This window comes from Sardina pilchardus, chromosome 15 (assembly GCF_963854185.1).
Source record: "Sardina pilchardus chromosome 15, fSarPil1.1, whole genome shotgun sequence".
Taxonomy (NCBI): Eukaryota; Metazoa; Chordata; class Actinopteri; order Clupeiformes; family Clupeidae; genus Sardina; species Sardina pilchardus.
Window position 1 is genome coordinate 4506011 of NC_085008.1, and position 18712 is coordinate 4524722.

Genomic DNA, 18712 nt, shown 5'->3' on the forward strand with positions numbered 1-18712 from the left:
ACCGAAGTGTTAACTGGTATTTGTTGGCTACATTGCATTAATCAGTACCGCTGAACACTTTACTAGTTTACTTTGTGAAAATGTTAGTGAACAGATTCAAAGATGCTCGAGAAAGAATTTCCTGCAATTTCAGATTTTTTTTTTTTTTGTGTCTGACACTAGCCTGAGATAAGTGTGTGTGTGTGTGTGTGTGTGTGTGTGTGTGTGTGTGAGGGGGACCTCTAAGCCAGATGAGGAAGCCATTACTTAAAGACGTTTGTCGCCCCTCCCTGACATAGCCTGGCACCTGACCTCTGGGGGCAGTCCCAACACAAGGAAGTCAGCTAACTGCCTCTTTCCTTATCGTCCTCAGCTTAGGGAAGGGAGTGACGGGTGGGGGCTCACAAACCTCAAGTCAGAAACACAGATTCTAGGAAAAAACGGTGCACCTCTGCAGCCATGTGCTGCCCTATCTGGGCCCCACACACTCTACCACAGGAACCGAAAAACCACCCGATCCTTTAAGGGAGTGAATGACTGTGTGTGTGTGTGTGTGTGTGTGTGTGTGTGAGTGTGAGTGAGAGAGAGATGGCAATCACACCTCACCTCTTCCCTTTTTCAAACAGATTTGTGTTGTTTTTGGTTTTTCTCCCTCAAACTCTTTCACCCCCCCCTCCCAACTCCCAAGGCCAAGAGGTGGTGTGTGTGTGTGTGTGTGCGCGCAAATACGTATGTGCATGGCTCTGTGTGTGTGTGTCCTTGTTTACATCTGGCTCCAGGTGTCTGGCAATCACTAGCGTAAACATGCGCTCGGTCTTGTTTTTGTCGCTCTGTTTTCTTGCGGCTGCCAAATGGCAGTTCCTCAAGGCACTGTAGAAAAAAACGCAGATAGCAGCACTCCTGTGTCAGTCAGCGAGAAGAGGCCATGTGTGAAGCTGTTTTTCCCCTGACAGCACCATGGGTCACGTCTGGCTGGAAAACGGCTTTCGCTCAACAGTCTATGTTGCAGGTGTACATCAGCCTGCTATAACAAAGTCTATAACACTGTGGCACTCTTCGGTCTCTAAATGAGCTATCAAATATCTATCCACTGAACCTGGCCCTCATTGGCAATCAACTGTAAACTGACTAATCCTACCCTTGGTCTAACCGACAACATACATTTCCCCTCGCCTATACGCCATATCATCTAAAAACTCTAGTGGTTACTTTGAATGTAGACTTTGTGGTGCTCCTTGCTCAGCAGTTTCAACAGGTTGGTTGGGGACAAAACAGCTGAAGTGGAAGTGAAGGTTCTGGAGTGTGGTGTTTTGCGTGCATGTTTATGGAGCTACCAGTGAAGGAGCATTAGGAAAACTTTCAGTTTTAACGATCAATTGAAAATGAAATCCCATTATCTGCCAATTAAGTGTCTGGTTTGTGGCCAAAGTGAGGCCACTGTTAGTTTCAGATACCAGAATCCTCACTTTCACAGTGACTTACTAGTAGCAGGCAGTGTTTCAGTACTGTCAGTATCTGTTTCTGTCTACAGACCAAGGACACCTTTGCAATCTACTGAACCTGCATTCTGTTTCTGGTTTCAGAAAGAGGAGGGGAAAGTTCAAGGACATCTGAACAACACAGACTCAAACCAGTACATCCATGACCTGAAGGACCAGATCGCAGAGCTGAAACATGAGGTGAGGTCACCACAGAAAACTAGAAGGGGCACTCGAGACGGCAGACATCTGCCAAGACTAAACACCACATCTCGCAACATAAGTGAATTGTGAATTCAAAATTCAGTAGGTTCTGCCTGGCACATGTTACCTTTCCTCCAAGTTTCATGAAACTCAGGACAGTCGTTTTATCGTAATCCTGCACACACGGCCAGACCGCATGGAAAGTGTGTGTGTGTGTGTGTGTGTATACATGCTGTGGTGAGGCCACGTTTTGCAGAACAACACTGTGATTGACTCACCCAGTTCATCAAAGTGCTAAACAGCCATGAAATTCTGTTTCAGGCTGGCATGGCAAGTATGCGCATCTTAGACCCCAGACTACGCATGTGTGCTTTGTTTTCCTTTTTCAGTCCAGGTTGTTTTTTTTAAACTTGTTAGGTTTTTGTGGTTCGCTTTTATTTTTGTGTAACCCTAGACATTACTTTGAACCATTTTGTGCAGCATTGTCAACGGTTTTGGAAGTGTCAACTACGCCCTCTTGTACAGGCTTCCTGTACCATGGCTGTGAAGGCGGCAAACACACACCTTCATCACCCTCCCCACTTTTCATGGTGTAGTAGAGTTCAGCGAGAAACGCCTTTGCCCTCCAAGCCAGCTCATTTGCCCAAGGCTACATTGATCCGTCCATGGCTGTACTGCACAAGCCACTCGGGGTCGCAAAATGTCAGACTGGCGCCCTGCTATGGTGTGACGCGTTGTATTGCGAGTTCGAGTATGAGTTGTGTTCATTCATATGCGATTTTTTTAGATACACGTTGTTGAAGTTTTGCCAATCCAAGTATGAAGGCTTTTAGAGGTCAAGGTTGATGTGTGTGTCTTCCTATATTACTCTTTTACTGGGTCTTAACGTTCTACCGTTCCCCTATAGTGAAGGGTAAACTCCCAGTCATGACTGGCTGCAGAGTTTAGCATGATTAGCTTTTGCCTTAACATCGGTTACTGCTAGTCATGATGAAACGGTGCTTTCGAGTTGAGAAAAACACTCATTGGCCAATTGCTGTGCCACCCTTTTTTCCCTGTATTTTTAAGGTAAAACAAAAAGAAGTCTCAACCTTCATCTGGGAAACATTGCTAGGCTTTATACAGTTATGATGCACGTTAGTGTTTTAATGGTATTCTTGTATGGTTGGCGTGTTAAGAGAGTACAGGAAACTGCTAATATATTGCAGATGCACAAAGGTTTCAATTATGTAGATGTCATTGTTGAAAACATCAGCAAATCAGTAACTGAAATGAATCAAGATACACCTTAAGTGGTGGAATAGTAAAAGGTTTAGATTGAAATGAAATATTACACAAACCATCAATCCTATCACCCACATCATAGGCCACACATGGATAGGTAATGAGTTACAGCTCAAATAGAAACTCCGAAACAACATTCTGCAGTAACTGTCGGCTGTAAAGTAGGGATCCATTTATTACTGTATTTCAAGATGGCCCAAGACTGTACAAATATGAAATTTCCTGACAGGCAGAAAAGGAATCACTCATTTACAACTCATTTACAACTAACATTGTAGGGACTCACAACCACACCACAGATCACAGAGTAGTCTAATTGATGAGAATGAGAATTGTGTTTTGGCTCTTTTTACTTTACAGTAATTTCCTGTGTATTAGCCACATTGTGTAGAAGCCACAGAACAGTTTTTTTATGCAAAGAAACAAACCCATATTAATACCATATGAACTGTCCCCGACCGTGTATTAACCTCATAGCTGAAGAAATATAGCAAAGTCAATGTATAAGCCGTGGCTAATAGTTGGGAAATTGCAGTGAGTGGTATCTCACCTTTTCTACCAAGTCTAGGTATTCCTCATGTGGGCATGGCATGTTTATTCTTCCAATTGGAAAATACTGACACTGACTTTCCCTATCTTACTTCCCTGTCTTACTTATAAGACTTAGCAGGTCCAAGATATCCACGTTTTTTGTTGATTTCCATATCATGATAATATGTATAATAGATTCGATCAACAATTGATTTGTGACCCTGCAAGGCAAAACCAGTCGCTTTGCGCTCAATGCTATATTGAGAAAATCAACGATAATCAAACATATGGGCTAAAATGTTGAATTTCACGTTTTCACTTAATTCGACAGTATACAGTCTACAATTTCATATCGTGAACACATTTCACAGAAAAACATACGTTTTGACTTTTAAACCTGGTGAAGATTCAACACATTAGCAGTCATTCCCGTTGTCCACGCCGCTTAAAAAGGGGAATTTCTCCTCTTTTGGCATGTCGTGACGGGAGAGCCATGTCAACTTTGAATGCGGTTATCTTAGCAATAGTTTGTGCTATACCCTCGAAAAACATATCGTTGGAAAGCTTAGTTTATGGCCATTCATGTGAGCACAATAACTTAATTTAGTCAATTTTACCAAAGCGACTGGTTCCGCCTTGAAGGGTCACATTTCTTTTCTTAACAAGTCTGCAATTGACATCGACTGTGATGAAAATGTGGCCACGTTGCATGTTCAAATACACACACAAATGCACACATACAAACAAAGAATCTCTTTGGAACATGCACATGGATCAAGAGGTGAGGTCACAGATTTGTCAAGTTGACTGGCGCTCAAGACCACAGGTCTGCTTTGATTAGATTAGTGTCAGAAGCACACAAAGGCCCAGAGTAAAGCCCCTCCTGTGCCACCAGGACTTTTTGGGGTTATCCTTTTTGTGGATGCAACTAACTGATGGTGTTCATTTGGATTATGTCTTCCTGTTTCATTGTACTTGCAGGTCTGTATATTTCCCCTGTGTGCATGGACCTTATGTTCATGTGTAAGCGTGTCTGGCTTTATTGCCATGGTGTTTTCTTTGCAGAAAGGCATCTGCCACTCAGTTATATGCTCGGAATTAGTGGAGATTTAAAAAGGCATACTTGGAAGGGGTCTGATTTGAGTGAGGGTGGGCGCGCATCAAGCATAGCAGTCCTCTAATTCATATCACCCAACAAAAATGAAAGAATGTTTTGTTACTTTACCGATTCTAGTATACTAAGTAGGTGTATAGTCACATTTTGAAAGTACAGTTGGCAAAGATCACACTTCAGACATGGATAAATAAGTGTCTGGTTCAATGTATAAATATAACTATACGTTCTGTCTCAGGAAGTCACAAGGGTGGTGTTACCAAAAAATGTGTGTAGTATCAGGAAATTACCCTACTACATTTATCAAATTAGGAGAAAACTATCTACCACAGCTTTACCAGCTATTACTGATATCCTCCGTCATGACTCACGTCAGTAAGTCCTCTGGTTGTCGTACAGTAATTTCCCAACTATTAGCTGAGGTTTATACATAGATTTAGTCACATTTCTTCAGCTATGAGGTTAATACGTGGGGGCTGTTAACATGGTATTAATTTAATTTTTTATTTTTTTTCCTTAAAACACTGGCTTGCGGTTTATGCACATGTTGCTAATACACAGGAAATTACTGTAGCATTTCAGTAGATAGAGCAATTGATGCAATAAACTTGGCAACATTGCTGTAAATTAGATTAGTGGATTTAGTCATTTTTGGTGAGAAATTGCCCCGTACTTTTTGAAACTCTGTTTAACACTGTACAACACAAGTTTCACCATTCACGTGCCTGAGAGGATCTCAGTCTGATTAATCTTGCAGCTATTTTGACCATTTGTGTGGCTTCTCTGCAAAGTCCATCACTCAGTCTCTGTGTTGATGATGATACTGTATGTGTGCAGTGTCTGTCAAGGGATCATTCTGTAATGCTAAATCTGCATAACTGGAGGCTCATGAAGAGACAGGTTGCGGGTCATGGATCAGCTTGATTGATTAAGGTTTTATTATTGTTGTTATTATTATTATTATTATTGTTGTTAGTATTAGTATTATTATTAAATCGCTCTTACATTGGTACTTTTGGCCAATTGGAGACCAAACGTCATCATTATCTGAAGCGGTCACGCTGCAGTTGAAATGTGGATACTCTGATCCTGTCAATTAGTTTGCTGTTGGGGATAATGCAGCTGTGAACACAAATAATGCTGTATTTTGTGAGAGTGTTTCTGTTGTGTTGCTCTTCTGAGTTATCTGCTGCATCTCCGTTCTTCGGTCTTCTCAGAAGTCTCCCACAAAATGATCTGGATACAGATAATTAGACCGTTATCTAACATCAGTTAAGAGTTCTTTTAGCTCGTTACTGACAATCTCCTTGCTATTTGCTGCCTTTTAAGGCACAGTAGTTATATTTTGGGTACATTTTTGTACTTCATCTGAATTTAAACCCTTGAATACCTTATTTAACTGAGCAATAGTTTTTATGCATTGTACAAATATGAAGCAAGAAGTAAAATGACGATTGCCACTTAAAGAAATAAAATCAAGATTATACACTGAAGCCTCAGCTGTGGATGCAAATGACAGAGAACTGAAAATAGAAACCCATTCAATGATTTACAAGGGCAAGATTAAGTCAGATTTGTGCCCTGAAAAAGAAAAAGAGGAGGTAGAGAGAGAGAGTGGGTGAGAGCGAGAGAGAGAAGGAGAGAGCGAGAGAGAGAAAAGAGAAGCCAACAAAAGGCTAGTGGCTTGTGGTTGAACTGTGATGCACTAAATCATGCTATGCGTGTTCCTCTCTGCTCCCTATCGCTGTAGCACAGCTGGGCCCGGCCTGCCTCAGAGACATGCGGATTTCCCTGTTCCCTCACCACACACACTGGTGGCACAGCCGTCTGCAGCCTGTCATGCATTCTTGGGACACTGGCCATGACAAACCATTACTCCACTCTGAGTGCAACCACTTCTGGCTGTTTACTGTAGTCGACAATGAACCGTGGTGTTGTTTCGTTACATCGTATATAGTAACGGTTTGCGATGTGTTTTTGAGCTTTTTTGCACTGTTGCCATCTGTTCAACTTAAGCCTATCATGGGCATTGCAGTCACAGAACATGGTGTGCCTCGTGTGTTTCTGGTGTGAATTGCGCCAGAGAATTCTCAGTGCAGCAGGAACTACTGCTTCAGCTCAATCTGTGTGTGTGTGTATGTACAATGTTGTGAAATCTCAACCTTGTACGTTTGATATGCACAGCGTTTTGTAAATCTGATACTTTACACCTTAACACGTACAGTAAGAACCTGGGGTCGGGGGTGGGGAGCTGTGCATGCAGTTTGGCCTTAAGTGTGTGTACAGGTGGCATGTTGGTTCTGCTATCGGTTGGATGCTATCAAAGTTTCTCACACAGGTGGTGACAAAAACAAGCAGATAGATTGAGGTCTGAGGTCGAAGAAAAGAAAAATGAGATCGAGTGATAGAAAAAGGAAGGCGAAGAAAAAAAAAACCTGTGCATGCACATGCCAGAATATGGCTGTTTGTTGCCGAGCAGGGTTGCTATTTAAATCACACAGCCCCGCAAGACTGTCAGACAGAGGCTACGAGGCGTATTTTAACCTAACGTAGAGCTTGATCTCACAAGATAAAGAAGTCACAGCTTGTCAACCCCAGCGCCCTTCAGAGCCACTGTGCAGCTGGTTTCCGGCCAGCTTTCTCTCTCTCTCTCTCTCTCTCTCTCTCTCTTTCTCTCTCTCTCTCTGTGTCCTTTCCCCATCTGTCTTGGTATCTGTCACTTATTTTTCCCTCTATTCTCTCTACTCTATCCGTCTTACGCTCTTTCCCCCTCCATCTCCCTCTCTTTGACCTCTGTCTGTCTTTCTCTCACCTTCACACATTGGTCTCCCTCTATTCGTTCCCCCACCCAAGTATTGATGTCTGTTTCTCTGTCTGTGTCTGTCTGTCTGTCTCTCTCTGTCTGTCTGTCTGTTTGTCTGTCTGTCTACCTGTCTGTCTCTGTCCTATGGTATTGTTTTCCTTGGCCGGCCTCCCACCCACCCACTCACTTCACTGTCAGCCCAGCACCTCCTTCCGTCTCTCTCTCTCTACCATATTCAGATAAGTGTGAAGGGCATACAGGAAGGATACCCTAACCATACCTTTGCTAAATTGGCAGCACACCTACATCTTCTGTTTGCACCAGTGTGTGTGTGTGTGTGCATATATGCATACGTGCAGTTTCGCTTACTAAAATAGCTATGCTAATACCTCTCTTCCTACATGTCTGTTTCGGAGAAGTCAGTTCCAGGTAAGTCTGCGTGTGGCAGCCAGTGCTGACATGGCACCCTTGACCTCTGCACAACCCGACCCCGATTTCCCTCCAAAGCATGGATGATGAGTCTTGTTGGTGTGTGCATTTGTGTCTGTAATATTGACCGATCCGTCTATCATCAGATATGTTTTAAGCATGATAAGGATATTGGAAGGGTGTGTTTGTGTTTGCCACCCCCTCCCCCCACAATCATTTTCCTTCCTTAACCCTCACCTCATCTATTAAGAGACCTCAGATCTAGGTTCATGAAGTTTGCTTGCATTTAAATCTTGACCATTTTTTGCTCATGTCATCTTTAGTTCTGGGGGAAACCCATACAAGTGACCTCTCTGCTGGTGACTGAAAAGGGAAAGGGATCTAACTGATAACATAGGGTCTAATATTGGATGATAACCTGTGTACAGTTTTGTTTGGGTCTAAATAACGTCAATCGGTGAAGTTTTGACTAAAACTGAAATATGCATTCACCACTGAATAGATATAGCAAAGCCTTTGGGGGCAACTTTGCTGTGTCAATTGCTCTTTTAAGCCATTAACTAGGCACTCAAAATCATTACGCATCGACGCTATAATGGAGATGGTCTCTGTAGACAAACTTATTTTTAACTATGTAAAGAAAGAGTTTTTTAAAAGACGGTTTGTGCGTACCCTACTCCTCTGGTGCTCACCGCCATCTTGTGAAGAGACAGTCTGTGAAAGTTGATTACCAAACTCTCCTCCTTTTATGGACTTTTGCCCCTATTTAGCCAGGACGGTCAAGACGGACAGGAAGTGAGTGAGAAAGAGAGATAGGGTTGGATCAGGAAATGGCTGCAGGTTGAATTCAATCCTGGATCCCTGTGGGTAGTTGGGCCCCAAACTGCCATGGACGCTATAGCCACTTGCATCGCATGGCACAGACATTCAATGATCCTAGTTAATGGCTTAAAAAGTTTAATTTGATGTAGTGAATTTGTCCTCCAAAAAACTATGCTGGATGCTATTCAGTTGTATATGCATATTCTGGTATCACTGAAAATGGCACTGATTGATGTTGTTTTGGTCCCTAATTAAAATGTAGATTTGTTTTTAACCACTAATACGCCTTTGGTTGTTGTTAGTTCGCTTTAACTCATTAATTAGCTGTTAGTTCCCTTTAATTAATTTTGAATGGAAGCAAACCAAACTCCTAACCCATGTCTTCTATAAAAACACCATGTGCTGAACTGGAGTTGAGGTTCAGATGTGTTTGGTGGTATTACACCCTGTATGTGTTCCCATGATCTGCATGTGTAGGAGTCAGTGGAAGTAAACAGTGTTCTCTCCCCTCCGCCCCTGCAGGTCCGGTGTTTGAAAGGCCAGAGGGGTTTGCCCAGCCAGCCCAGTTTTGACGGCATCCACATTGTGAATCACTACGGCGACACCGAGTCCTATCACTCCTCAGACGACGACGCCGCCGCGGCCAAGCTGTCCATCCCCCAGACAGGAGGCGACGGCGACGCCAGCGGCGGCATAGGAGGGCGCATCACGCTGCACGCCGACCTGGGGGACACGGACAGCGACGAGGACAACGAGGCCTTGCGCCTCCAACTCCCCACAAACGGCAGCCATAAGACCACCACAGTGTGATTTCTACACCCCCACCACACCTCAGCCCTCCCCAGCTCAGCGCCCATCTCCTCCTGCCCCCCACCCCCCCCCCCACCATCCAGTCATCTATCAGATGATCACTACCACATGACAGAGGACCTCGGCTCAGACTCGGGAGTCCAGGGGAGAGGAGGGGAGAAGAAGTCTGGAAAGGGGAGCACCAGGATGAGCCATCCAGAGCAAGACTTGGACCAGCAGCCTCTTCTGTGTTTCTGAAAGCCATGCAGGTTCCTGTGGCGGCTTTGTTACACATCTGCCTTATATCACTGTTTGTTTGTTTGTTTGTTTGTTTGTTTGTTTGTTTGTTTGTTTGTTTTGGCAGTTTGGATGTCTTGCCAAAATCCATAAGATCATGGAGTTGGTACCTGTTAGCACATCCCCTTGGCTGGATGGGTGGACGTTCTCCCCTTGGTGGACTGACTCAACACTAGTAGAGATATTCTGAATGAGAAGACATCATTGGATGCATCCACTATCATCAACAGGCCTTCTGGGCTCTCAGGCCTCAAAGATTTCAGACAGGGATTCAGTCAGGCACACACAATGTCTGATTGGGTCCCTTTTTGTGTAATGTTGTGTTTTATGCTCTAATGAGAAAAACAACACCTGATCATTGTTTTTGTTTTTTTATCGCCTTCAGTTTTTAAAACGCGGTAAGGCCCACAGAGCTTAGTAGTAGTTTAAAAGGATTCTTGAAAAAAGTGAAAAAAAAGAAGGAAAAAAAAAAAAAACATTTACACTATCCTCTTGTTAAGGTGGAGTTTTCCCCCAAAACGAGGAAAGTCCATTGACACAAGCAGTGTGGTAATTGCCACAGACTCAAGGAAGCCTGATGCTCTCATTGGCGCCACCACACACGATCATGCAACCTATGGTTTGACCCTCTCAGTGGACACAGGACGGCCATGAAGCATCTTTGTATATATGTACATGTTCATGTTCATGTTCATGGGTTAACGTTTGTGTCTTCGTATCGACTTGAAAATTGTGTTATCTTGTGGACTGCTGAAGATCTGCCATGCGACTTGTTGTGTAGTTCATTGACAAAAAAAAGGGACATATCACTCACTGGAGACACTCTCCAGCCCCCCACAGGTTTTTATCAGCTTTTGGCACATCCTGGTTTCTTTTTCTGCTTCACATAATGTCTGTACTGTATTTTTCTCTGGTTTCAGTAAGGATGTTTTATTTCAGCATGGTGTTAATAGAGCATGTTACGCATTTAAGACAAGTGTCACATTGTTGGGAGATGATTTATTTTCAGTGTATTGTGTGATTTGTTTATCTTTTGGTTTTGTTTGTTGTTTATTTGTTTATTTGTTTGTTTGTTTGAAGCAGACACGCTCTCAAAAATAATCTTTAAATCAGCAATGCAAATGAAGGGAATGTGACCAGAAAGCTTTGAAATAACTACATCGATCGTGGTATTGGAGAAACTAAACGGATGAATTCTTTGCACATTTGCACATAAGCCTCACAGCAGTCAAGGGAACATATTGCTGCAGTGGAAACGGTGTGCATCATCTGAACGCAGAGGTGAACGGAAAGATAGAAGCATTTCACTCTTCCTTTGCGATACTAAAACCTCACCAGACCCACATCACCTGGCCTAAGTCTGCCAAGGTGAACAAGAGGTCAAAAGCCCTACTCATGCACCCACCCACCCAGTCACACACTCTGTCCTGTCATGCTTGGGGTACATTTGGCATCTAAGCCTCCCCACTGATACACAAACTTGCTTAATAAGCAGGTAAAATAAGCACATTACCCAATGTGCTAGGTAATGTGACCGTGTATAGTGGCATTTCAGGATAAATGTGTTTTCCTATATTTTTTTTCTCTCTTTCAAACAAGAAAATCAATATAAATTGGCATTAACTCCACAGAGATATCATGTTGAGTTGTTCCTCATGTCAGCAAAAGAAAACACTAAGAACTATTGATCTCCAACGTTGTGCGACTGAGGTCCAAGAAGACACTGCAACGATCCCAAAGCGACTAAACCTATGTTTGATGATTTTCAAGGAGTCTCAATCTCCTAATGTTTGTCGGACGATTGTTCTCTCCTATGGACGACACGAATTAGCACGGACAGAATGGAACGCATGACAGCCAATGAACACTAGATTTATTTGTGTAATTACTCATGATGTGCTCAAAGGACAATGGCAATAGCTCACTAAATAAATCGTGTGATGAATGAATTTTATCACCCGGTCATTTACAGTAGATCTACACAGCAATGGCACCACAAATGGACAATAAAAGGCTTCGTCTCTTGAAATCATCCATGTCTTGATGTTATTTCAATATTGTGTCGCCGTGCCGTGAGCACTGATGATGCCACAGATGATATGCGCTATTTGTGGCCATGGTAAAAAATGGTTGCATTGTGTCATACATTTTTAAATATAATGTTCATGCGTAATGCGCAATGTAAGATCTGGTATTATAATGCCTTTCCCCTGTCAATTGGTAGACTAGGCCTATTATAAATAGCCTAGATGGACGCAATCACACCTAAGAATGTTATAGCATACGAACGGACCTTTTCTACATAGAAATTGTAGGCTCAGGACACTTGAGTATGCAATGTGTGAGCGTATAGGCCTATTATTTATAATATACCACGTTCGCTGTTGGGGTATGTGTCCTATTTATCCCATACATTTTCGTATACAAATACTTTCCATATTAGCCTATCTTTATAAACAAAACAGTGATTTATCTTATTCATACTTTTGATATTTTATATATATTAGGCTATGTGGGTTTATAAGTTATAATGTTTTTAATAATGAATGATGTGATAGGCCTAATCATGATAGGCTATGTGTGTGTGTGTGTGTGTGTGTGTGTGTGTGTGTGTGTGTGTGTGTGTGTGTGTGTGTGTGTGTGTGTGTGTGTGTGTGTGTGTGTGTGTGTGTGTGTGTGTGTGTGTGTGTGTGTGTGTGTTTATATTTATATAGACCTATTCATAGTAACTTACCGGTACCTATTCCGCCTTCATTAATACGAAGCAGTGATACGGTGTGTGATAGGAACATGGTGTAACTGATTTCCGACTTGCATGTGCTTACATCACTCCTGAAAGGCCAGTTCCATTTTAATACTCTATTCATTTGATTCATTTCTATTCCATTGTAATACTCTATTCATTTGATGGACACTTGCATGCGTGAAACCCATGACGCCACAACCCCTCTCCCTCCTCTCATCTGCTTATGAAAGCTCTTGCAAAAAAATAACGTTCAGGAAGTCTGGGCTTTACGCTAATATCAAGCAAAGATTCAACCAGCTAGATTATCTGGCCACACGCCTGTTCGGGTCCTAGAACGAGATCGGAGTCGAACGGAGGGTGACAGGTAGGTGTTACATTCATCATTTATAAATAGACAGGCAAATACAAACCGGACCACTTACCCGGTATAATTACGTTTCAAATCAAGGCGCTCTAAATCACATCGTGTAGCGCACATTGTTTAGCCTACTTGCGCAGACATTTGGTTGTGCACCTGCAAACTTTTCTACACTGTTGCTTCGCTGGTTGGTGAATTTGGCAATAAAGAATGAACTTTCAGTAAGCAACGCATGGTTGTAGGCTATGTTCAGTGAACACTAGAAAATATATCACTATCAGGTTGCTGGTCACTGAAGCAGTTGGTCTACTTTTAAATGAACGGTCCCGTCATCATTACAGAAGTAGGCTAGCTCACGTCTTTGAAGCCTATATTCTATGCTTTTTATTAGGCTATTTTTTTTTTTTGTTTGTTTTACCAAAACACTGCGTTGCCTATGAAGCCCACCGTCTACGACCGTAACAAGAAAATAACGAAGACAGATATTTTGTTAAGTTCCTCAAAGTTGAAGCAGCTCCTCCACGTGAATAAGAAGAGACGGTTTATCTACTGTCTATCATATCTGCGCCACCTGAGCGCCGGCCCGGATGCCCTGCGGGTTGTGGACTAATCGGTGCGGCACACATTTCGCTTTGATTTCCTGTGCGGCTCTGCAGCTTGATCCCATGTTTTTCAAGTTTTTAGGGAGCTACTCCCCCTAACACACAGTAGGTCCTACCACTACCACTATCCCTCCCACACACTAAACAGCTGGGATGCGAGATTATCGTAAACACAGATATTTTACCCAGTCCTTTCTGCATAGACATTTGAACAGACTTTCTAAACACCTTTAATTAATTGGACGCCAAACCTCCAAACAATGCACCTTTTCAATGTAGGCTACCTACTAGTCGCCGAGAATATTAAATATGCCAAACTATATGCTTGTCTTTATCGATTTCCCATTGATTTGCTAAATACTTAAATAGGACTAGGCTACTAATGATTGTTTATCAATTAGCCTGATAATAAAACGGAAGCATAGGCTATATTTTCAATCAGCGTGTCCCCTATAGGCTATTTGTTTTTAATGATTTAATGTTGGCGTGCCACATCCAATTTCAACTCGCAACATAAGCCAGTCATATTAGACTTATTTAGCAGCGCTGAGTAAATAATTCATTAGTCAGAGAAGACACATGCTTGTTTCATTTTGTGTTGTTCATTGTCTGGGAATGGATTGATTGAAATCCAGTGACTGTTTGAAATGGAAGGCACGAGTCGGCGACAGGTAGAGGCCTCTGACGTGCCCTACCGGCTGTCGCTGCATGACCCCAGTGCGCCTTTGAATGCAGACGGCTCCGTTGTTCTAGGTGTAATTAGGGCCGGAGCAGCCCACCGGCGGACGCTCTGGGGGTGAGCCGGGGAACAAGGCCTCTCTGTTTTGACGGCGAATGTGTATGGCAGAGAGGTAACCCGAGACTTTCTACACGGGTTCCGTGGGCGGATGAATACATTGCGATAAATTCGAGCAACAATTTTAAAGAGGTTATGTTGGCTGCCCACTACCATTCTACAAACAAATGCCAAGATTAGGTTAGGCAACTCTCTAAGGCCTTCGCTGATAAATGATACAAATTTAAAAATGTAGGCCTAGGCATAACCTCGAGTCTCGGCATGTTTCACAGCAGCCTAGGCTACAGCAAGCCAATCATTTGCACTGCGCTGATTTAAGCAGGAAACGTTCACCGCAATGCAAGAAGACCTTCGCGCTACAGAACCTTCACAAATGACAAGTCAAATTGAAGATTTGCTCAGGTAAAATACTGTAGCACGACTCAATGATATCATTAGGCTACCTAATGTAAGCCTGTCACGCTGCGGAACATGACAGATGGACAAAAGTATGTGAGACTGATATTGTGCTGCGTGCTTCTCGTAAGACTCTGCGTACGATAAGCTCGTGATTTGTCCTCAGACACATGGCACAGAACGCAGTGCTGTGACAGGTCCACTACTCGCTGGCACCACGGTGCCCGTCTCCTTATTTCCTCTCCCCCTGCAGCTCGGGATCGAGTATCGCATTGATAAAGTCGCATATCACTTATCCTGATTGCCATGGGCTTTGGTTCCCTGGGGAGATGTCTGGGCCGTGAGGTCCGCCTTGCATTTGTTCTTTGGGTGAACCAATCGCTGGACCCGCCCCGGTCAGGGAAACTGAGGGAAGCTGTGTCTTTAAAGCACCTGTCCTCGTAACACCTGGCAGACGAGGAGTTGCCTTTGCGCATGCTCCAACGTTGAAAAAGAAGGATATAGCCTAGTGGTGTGCCCGTCATCAACCAATGATCTTCAAATCGTTTCAGAGAGAAAACAGAGGGGACCACAGTCCAGCAAAGAGCAGTTTGAGGAGCCAGGGGATTCGTTTGGGATTTTTGTGGACTAGAAGCAAGACAAGAAGCAAGCCATGCCGCGGTCGTTTCTCGTGAAAAGCAAGAAGGCGCATAGCTACCATCAGCCGCGCACGTTTGAGGATGACTACAGTAGTAGACTGGATACAATTTTAGCCCACATATGTGCAGGTATGTCAGATTTGTTTTGTTTGTCATGCTCAGGTGAAATTTATTGTAAATATTGCTATCCACAATGTGCATAAAAAGGAAACTACAGCTATACGTTTTTTATATGCATGATCAGTGTGTTATATCATAAAAGACGGTTAAGAAACTCCTCCACTCTGCCACTTTGAAGTAATTCAGGGTTTTTTATTCAGTGAGTTTAAATGATGTAATGTAAAGACTATACTGTTAAAAAAAAGACATTCACATGTCATTATCTATTAAATTAACACTTGCGTAATTCTCAATTTATACAGGTGGATGACTAAATGCTTTTACCATACCTTTTACCGTACCCTTACCCATCAATAATGTTGTTTTAATCAGTTGTAGCCTACAGTTTTCATTATGGATAATCAACTAACGGAGTTATAGTATTTCAAATATTTACAAATTGGGTATTTTTGTTTCTACAAATGACTGAACAATATGCCGTGTTATTACAACACTAACAACAACATAAGCAGATTCCTCATGTTTCTTAAAAAATATGAATGGCATGATCGAATCTTCCTTGCAATTGGTTCAGCAGAGAGCAAAATTCCGGAAGAGTCCGACTGCTGTGCAGAGGTGCTGTCTGGGGACACTACAAGGGACTTCTCCCCGGAATCTCATTTGGTGGACACAGCAGACCGCTCATCCAAGTCCCCACTGAGCTGTGGAGGAAGTGTGTGTGGTCGCTCCTCAGACTATGAGGACTACTGGCGACCTCCGTCTCCCTCAGCATCACCCGGTACGATAACAACGCATAGCTTGTGTTTTGCATATATTTCTAAAATCATGATTCAGTGAGCTGTTTCAAACCGAGGTGTTATTCTTACAATGCCATATATTGTAGCTGCTACTAACTGTATTCGATTATGCTCATTGCTATTTCCATGCACGTATAGGCTATGGTGACTCAACTCATGTAGGCTATTTAGTTTCCTGAGTTGGCAACGGAAAACCACAGATGGATGATGACATTTATTTAATTTGATTTTTTTTTCTTTCTGCAGATTCGGACAAGTCTTTCTCACCTTCAGTCGACGAGACACAGCCATTCGAAGTGCCCTTTCGGCCATATGCTTGGAACAATTACACGGGTTCTGAAATCCGGCACCTGGTCCAGACATACCACCACCCACTAGAACTTGAGCGCGGAACATCACTCCCTTATTATGGAGACTCTTCACTTTTTCCTGAACGGGGGTCCGGTGCTGGGGGTTACGGCACTTACAGTTCTGCTGCCGGACTTTTCGACAGGGCCACTGCCACTGGGTTGTACGCAGATAGCAACCTTCATGGCAAAGTTCCGGACATAAAAGCTGAGGCTGACATCCTTTGTAATCGTCTAATACTAAACGGGGCCTTCAAGTGCATCAAATGTAGCAAGGTTGGTACACTTTGAGATAAAGAAAATATGTTGTGTTATGTCTCTATTTCCATTTGTACCTGTAGGCTTTGCCTGTGTTAGTAAATATAATGTAGCCTGCGCTATTCTGCGTTCGCAATACCATGCCACCCATGCGTCCTAATTAAATTAGGTTTGGGGCAATGCGGTTCATAGAATTATAAAAAGTGCTAAACCAATAGATTTAATTATGTATATCATCTCTTCAGGTTTTCTCTACGCCTCATGGATTAGAAGTCCACGTGAGGAGATCACACAGTGGGACCAGACCCTTTGCTTGTGAGATTTGCGGGAAAACATTTGGGCATGCCGTCAGCCTGGAACAACACAAAGCTGTTCACTCACAGGTGAAATGTCTTATTTGTGACCATTTAGTTGTACGCAATTAGCCTGGGCCGCCTACACTGTTGACACCCCCTAGCAACCTTTTTCACAACGCCTTTATCTGCATTGCATAACAGGAAAGGAGCTTCGATTGCAAGATCTGCGGCAAAAGTTTTAAGAGATCTTCAACTCTGTCGACTCATCTCCTGATTCATTCGGACACTCGACCATACCCATGTCAGTACTGTGGGAAAAGGTTCCACCAGAAGTCAGACATGAAAAAACACACATTTATTCACACAGGTACGGAACGTTCTTATAGGCTGATGCGTAATTTCTGAAAACAATCAGACTATGTTCCCTTATGAAAAAGCAACCCCTTTCGTTTTCAAAATAACTAACAACTTCGTTTGTCTCCATAGGTGAAAAGCCACACAAATGCCAAGTGTGTGGAAAGGCATTCAGTCAGAGTTCCAACCTCATCACCCACAGTCGTAAACACACCGGCTTCAAGCCGTTCGGGTGCGACATGTGCGGGAAGGGGTTTCAGCGAAAGGTCGATTTGAGGAGGCACAAGGAAACGCAGCATGGACTGAAATGATCGAATAAGTGATTAGTCTGAAAAAAATATATCCAGCATATACGGCCATCTGAAACACTAGAGAAAAGTAATAAGAGATTTTTTTATGGGTCTCAGCTGCAGGCTGTGCCTAAATTCTATGGCTTATTCGGTCAAAGAGTATTTTTGCCCATCATTTGTGAATGTAACACTGGACTCTATGGCTGAGCTAATGTAGGCTAAATGAGTTGTTTTCGTTCCTGAGGACGTCTTACCAAACCCAAATATTATGACCAAAATAATGACAAGACAGATATCATTCCAAAAGATCAACTGTGTGAGAAATCTGCGCCTCTCAAAAGAATGTCACTTTGTTTGTAAGTTAAACATGCTGGCAAAGCAAAGCAAAGCAGAGCATTGTAAACAAGTAAAGTGATTTCACAAATGTGAGGGATTTTTCTTAGAGCCTAGAGTATGCTTGTGCGCAGAGAAAACACCCAGTTTATCATTTAATTTATTTCCCCCTCTTTATGATTTAGTGATAGACTGTTCTATCCTTGTTTTTGTTTTTTTATCAGATTTGCACAAACATAATTTATATGAACGAGATCTGTGCATCTTGTTTGATTGCAGTAAGTTCAAATGTTGTATACAGTGTTTGTTCTTAAATTATTTATTGATATTAAATAAATATTGTTAGGTATTTGTGAATTTCAACAGTGTATTTTGTGAATTTATGATTTGTCATCATGAAGATATGTTCTACACTATTAGCCTAGGCTATGATTGAAAACCCCTGCAATTTGAGCAGGTCAGTCGATCTTTTTCTGTTTTAGGAAAGGATGATAATTCGTCACTGAATGGTCATACGTGAACTGCTTCATGGAACTTGTGATGAGGGAGAAGCGTAATGGTAGCTGGGACACTATTGTTTCAGATACTTAATATTTAATGGCACCTCTAGCTACCAGCCCATTTACACAACCGTTTTTTACCTGTTTGGTC

The 18712-nt window shown here is 42.7% G+C and overlaps 2 protein-coding genes across 8 annotated transcripts in view; both read left to right on the forward strand.

Annotated features, from left to right (window-relative positions):
* Positions 1 to 11762, forward strand: part of evi5b (ecotropic viral integration site 5b) — a 58682-nt gene extending 46920 nt beyond the window's left edge. For all 6 annotated transcript variants that reach the window (XM_062515619.1, XM_062515620.1, XM_062515623.1 and 3 more), the window contains 2 exons: positions 1563 to 1658; positions 9167 to 11762. In XM_062515619.1, the coding sequence (XP_062371603.1) occupies positions 1563 to 1658; positions 9167 to 9454 (384 nt within the window). In that variant the 3' untranslated portion in view covers positions 9455 to 11762. The remainder of the gene's footprint in view (positions 1 to 1562; positions 1659 to 9166) is intronic.
* A 973-nt stretch (positions 11763 to 12735) lies between these two features.
* gfi1ab (growth factor independent 1A transcription repressor b) lies at positions 12736 to 18418 on the forward strand. Of its 2 annotated transcripts, none has more exons than XM_062555961.1 (7): positions 12736 to 12840; positions 15180 to 15395; positions 15961 to 16164; positions 16430 to 16806; positions 17034 to 17171; positions 17286 to 17451; positions 17571 to 18418. In XM_062555961.1, the coding sequence occupies exons 2-7, from the start codon at positions 15281 to 15283 to the stop codon at positions 17747 to 17749; spliced, it is 1179 nt and encodes a 392-aa protein (XP_062411945.1). In that variant the 5' UTR covers positions 12736 to 12840; positions 15180 to 15280; the 3' UTR covers positions 17750 to 18418. The 2 variants fall into 2 exon arrangements, with proteins under 2 accessions (XP_062411945.1, XP_062411946.1); XM_062555962.1 differs by having other exon boundaries at positions 15964 to 16164.
* Positions 18419 to 18712: the final 294 nt, after the last annotated feature.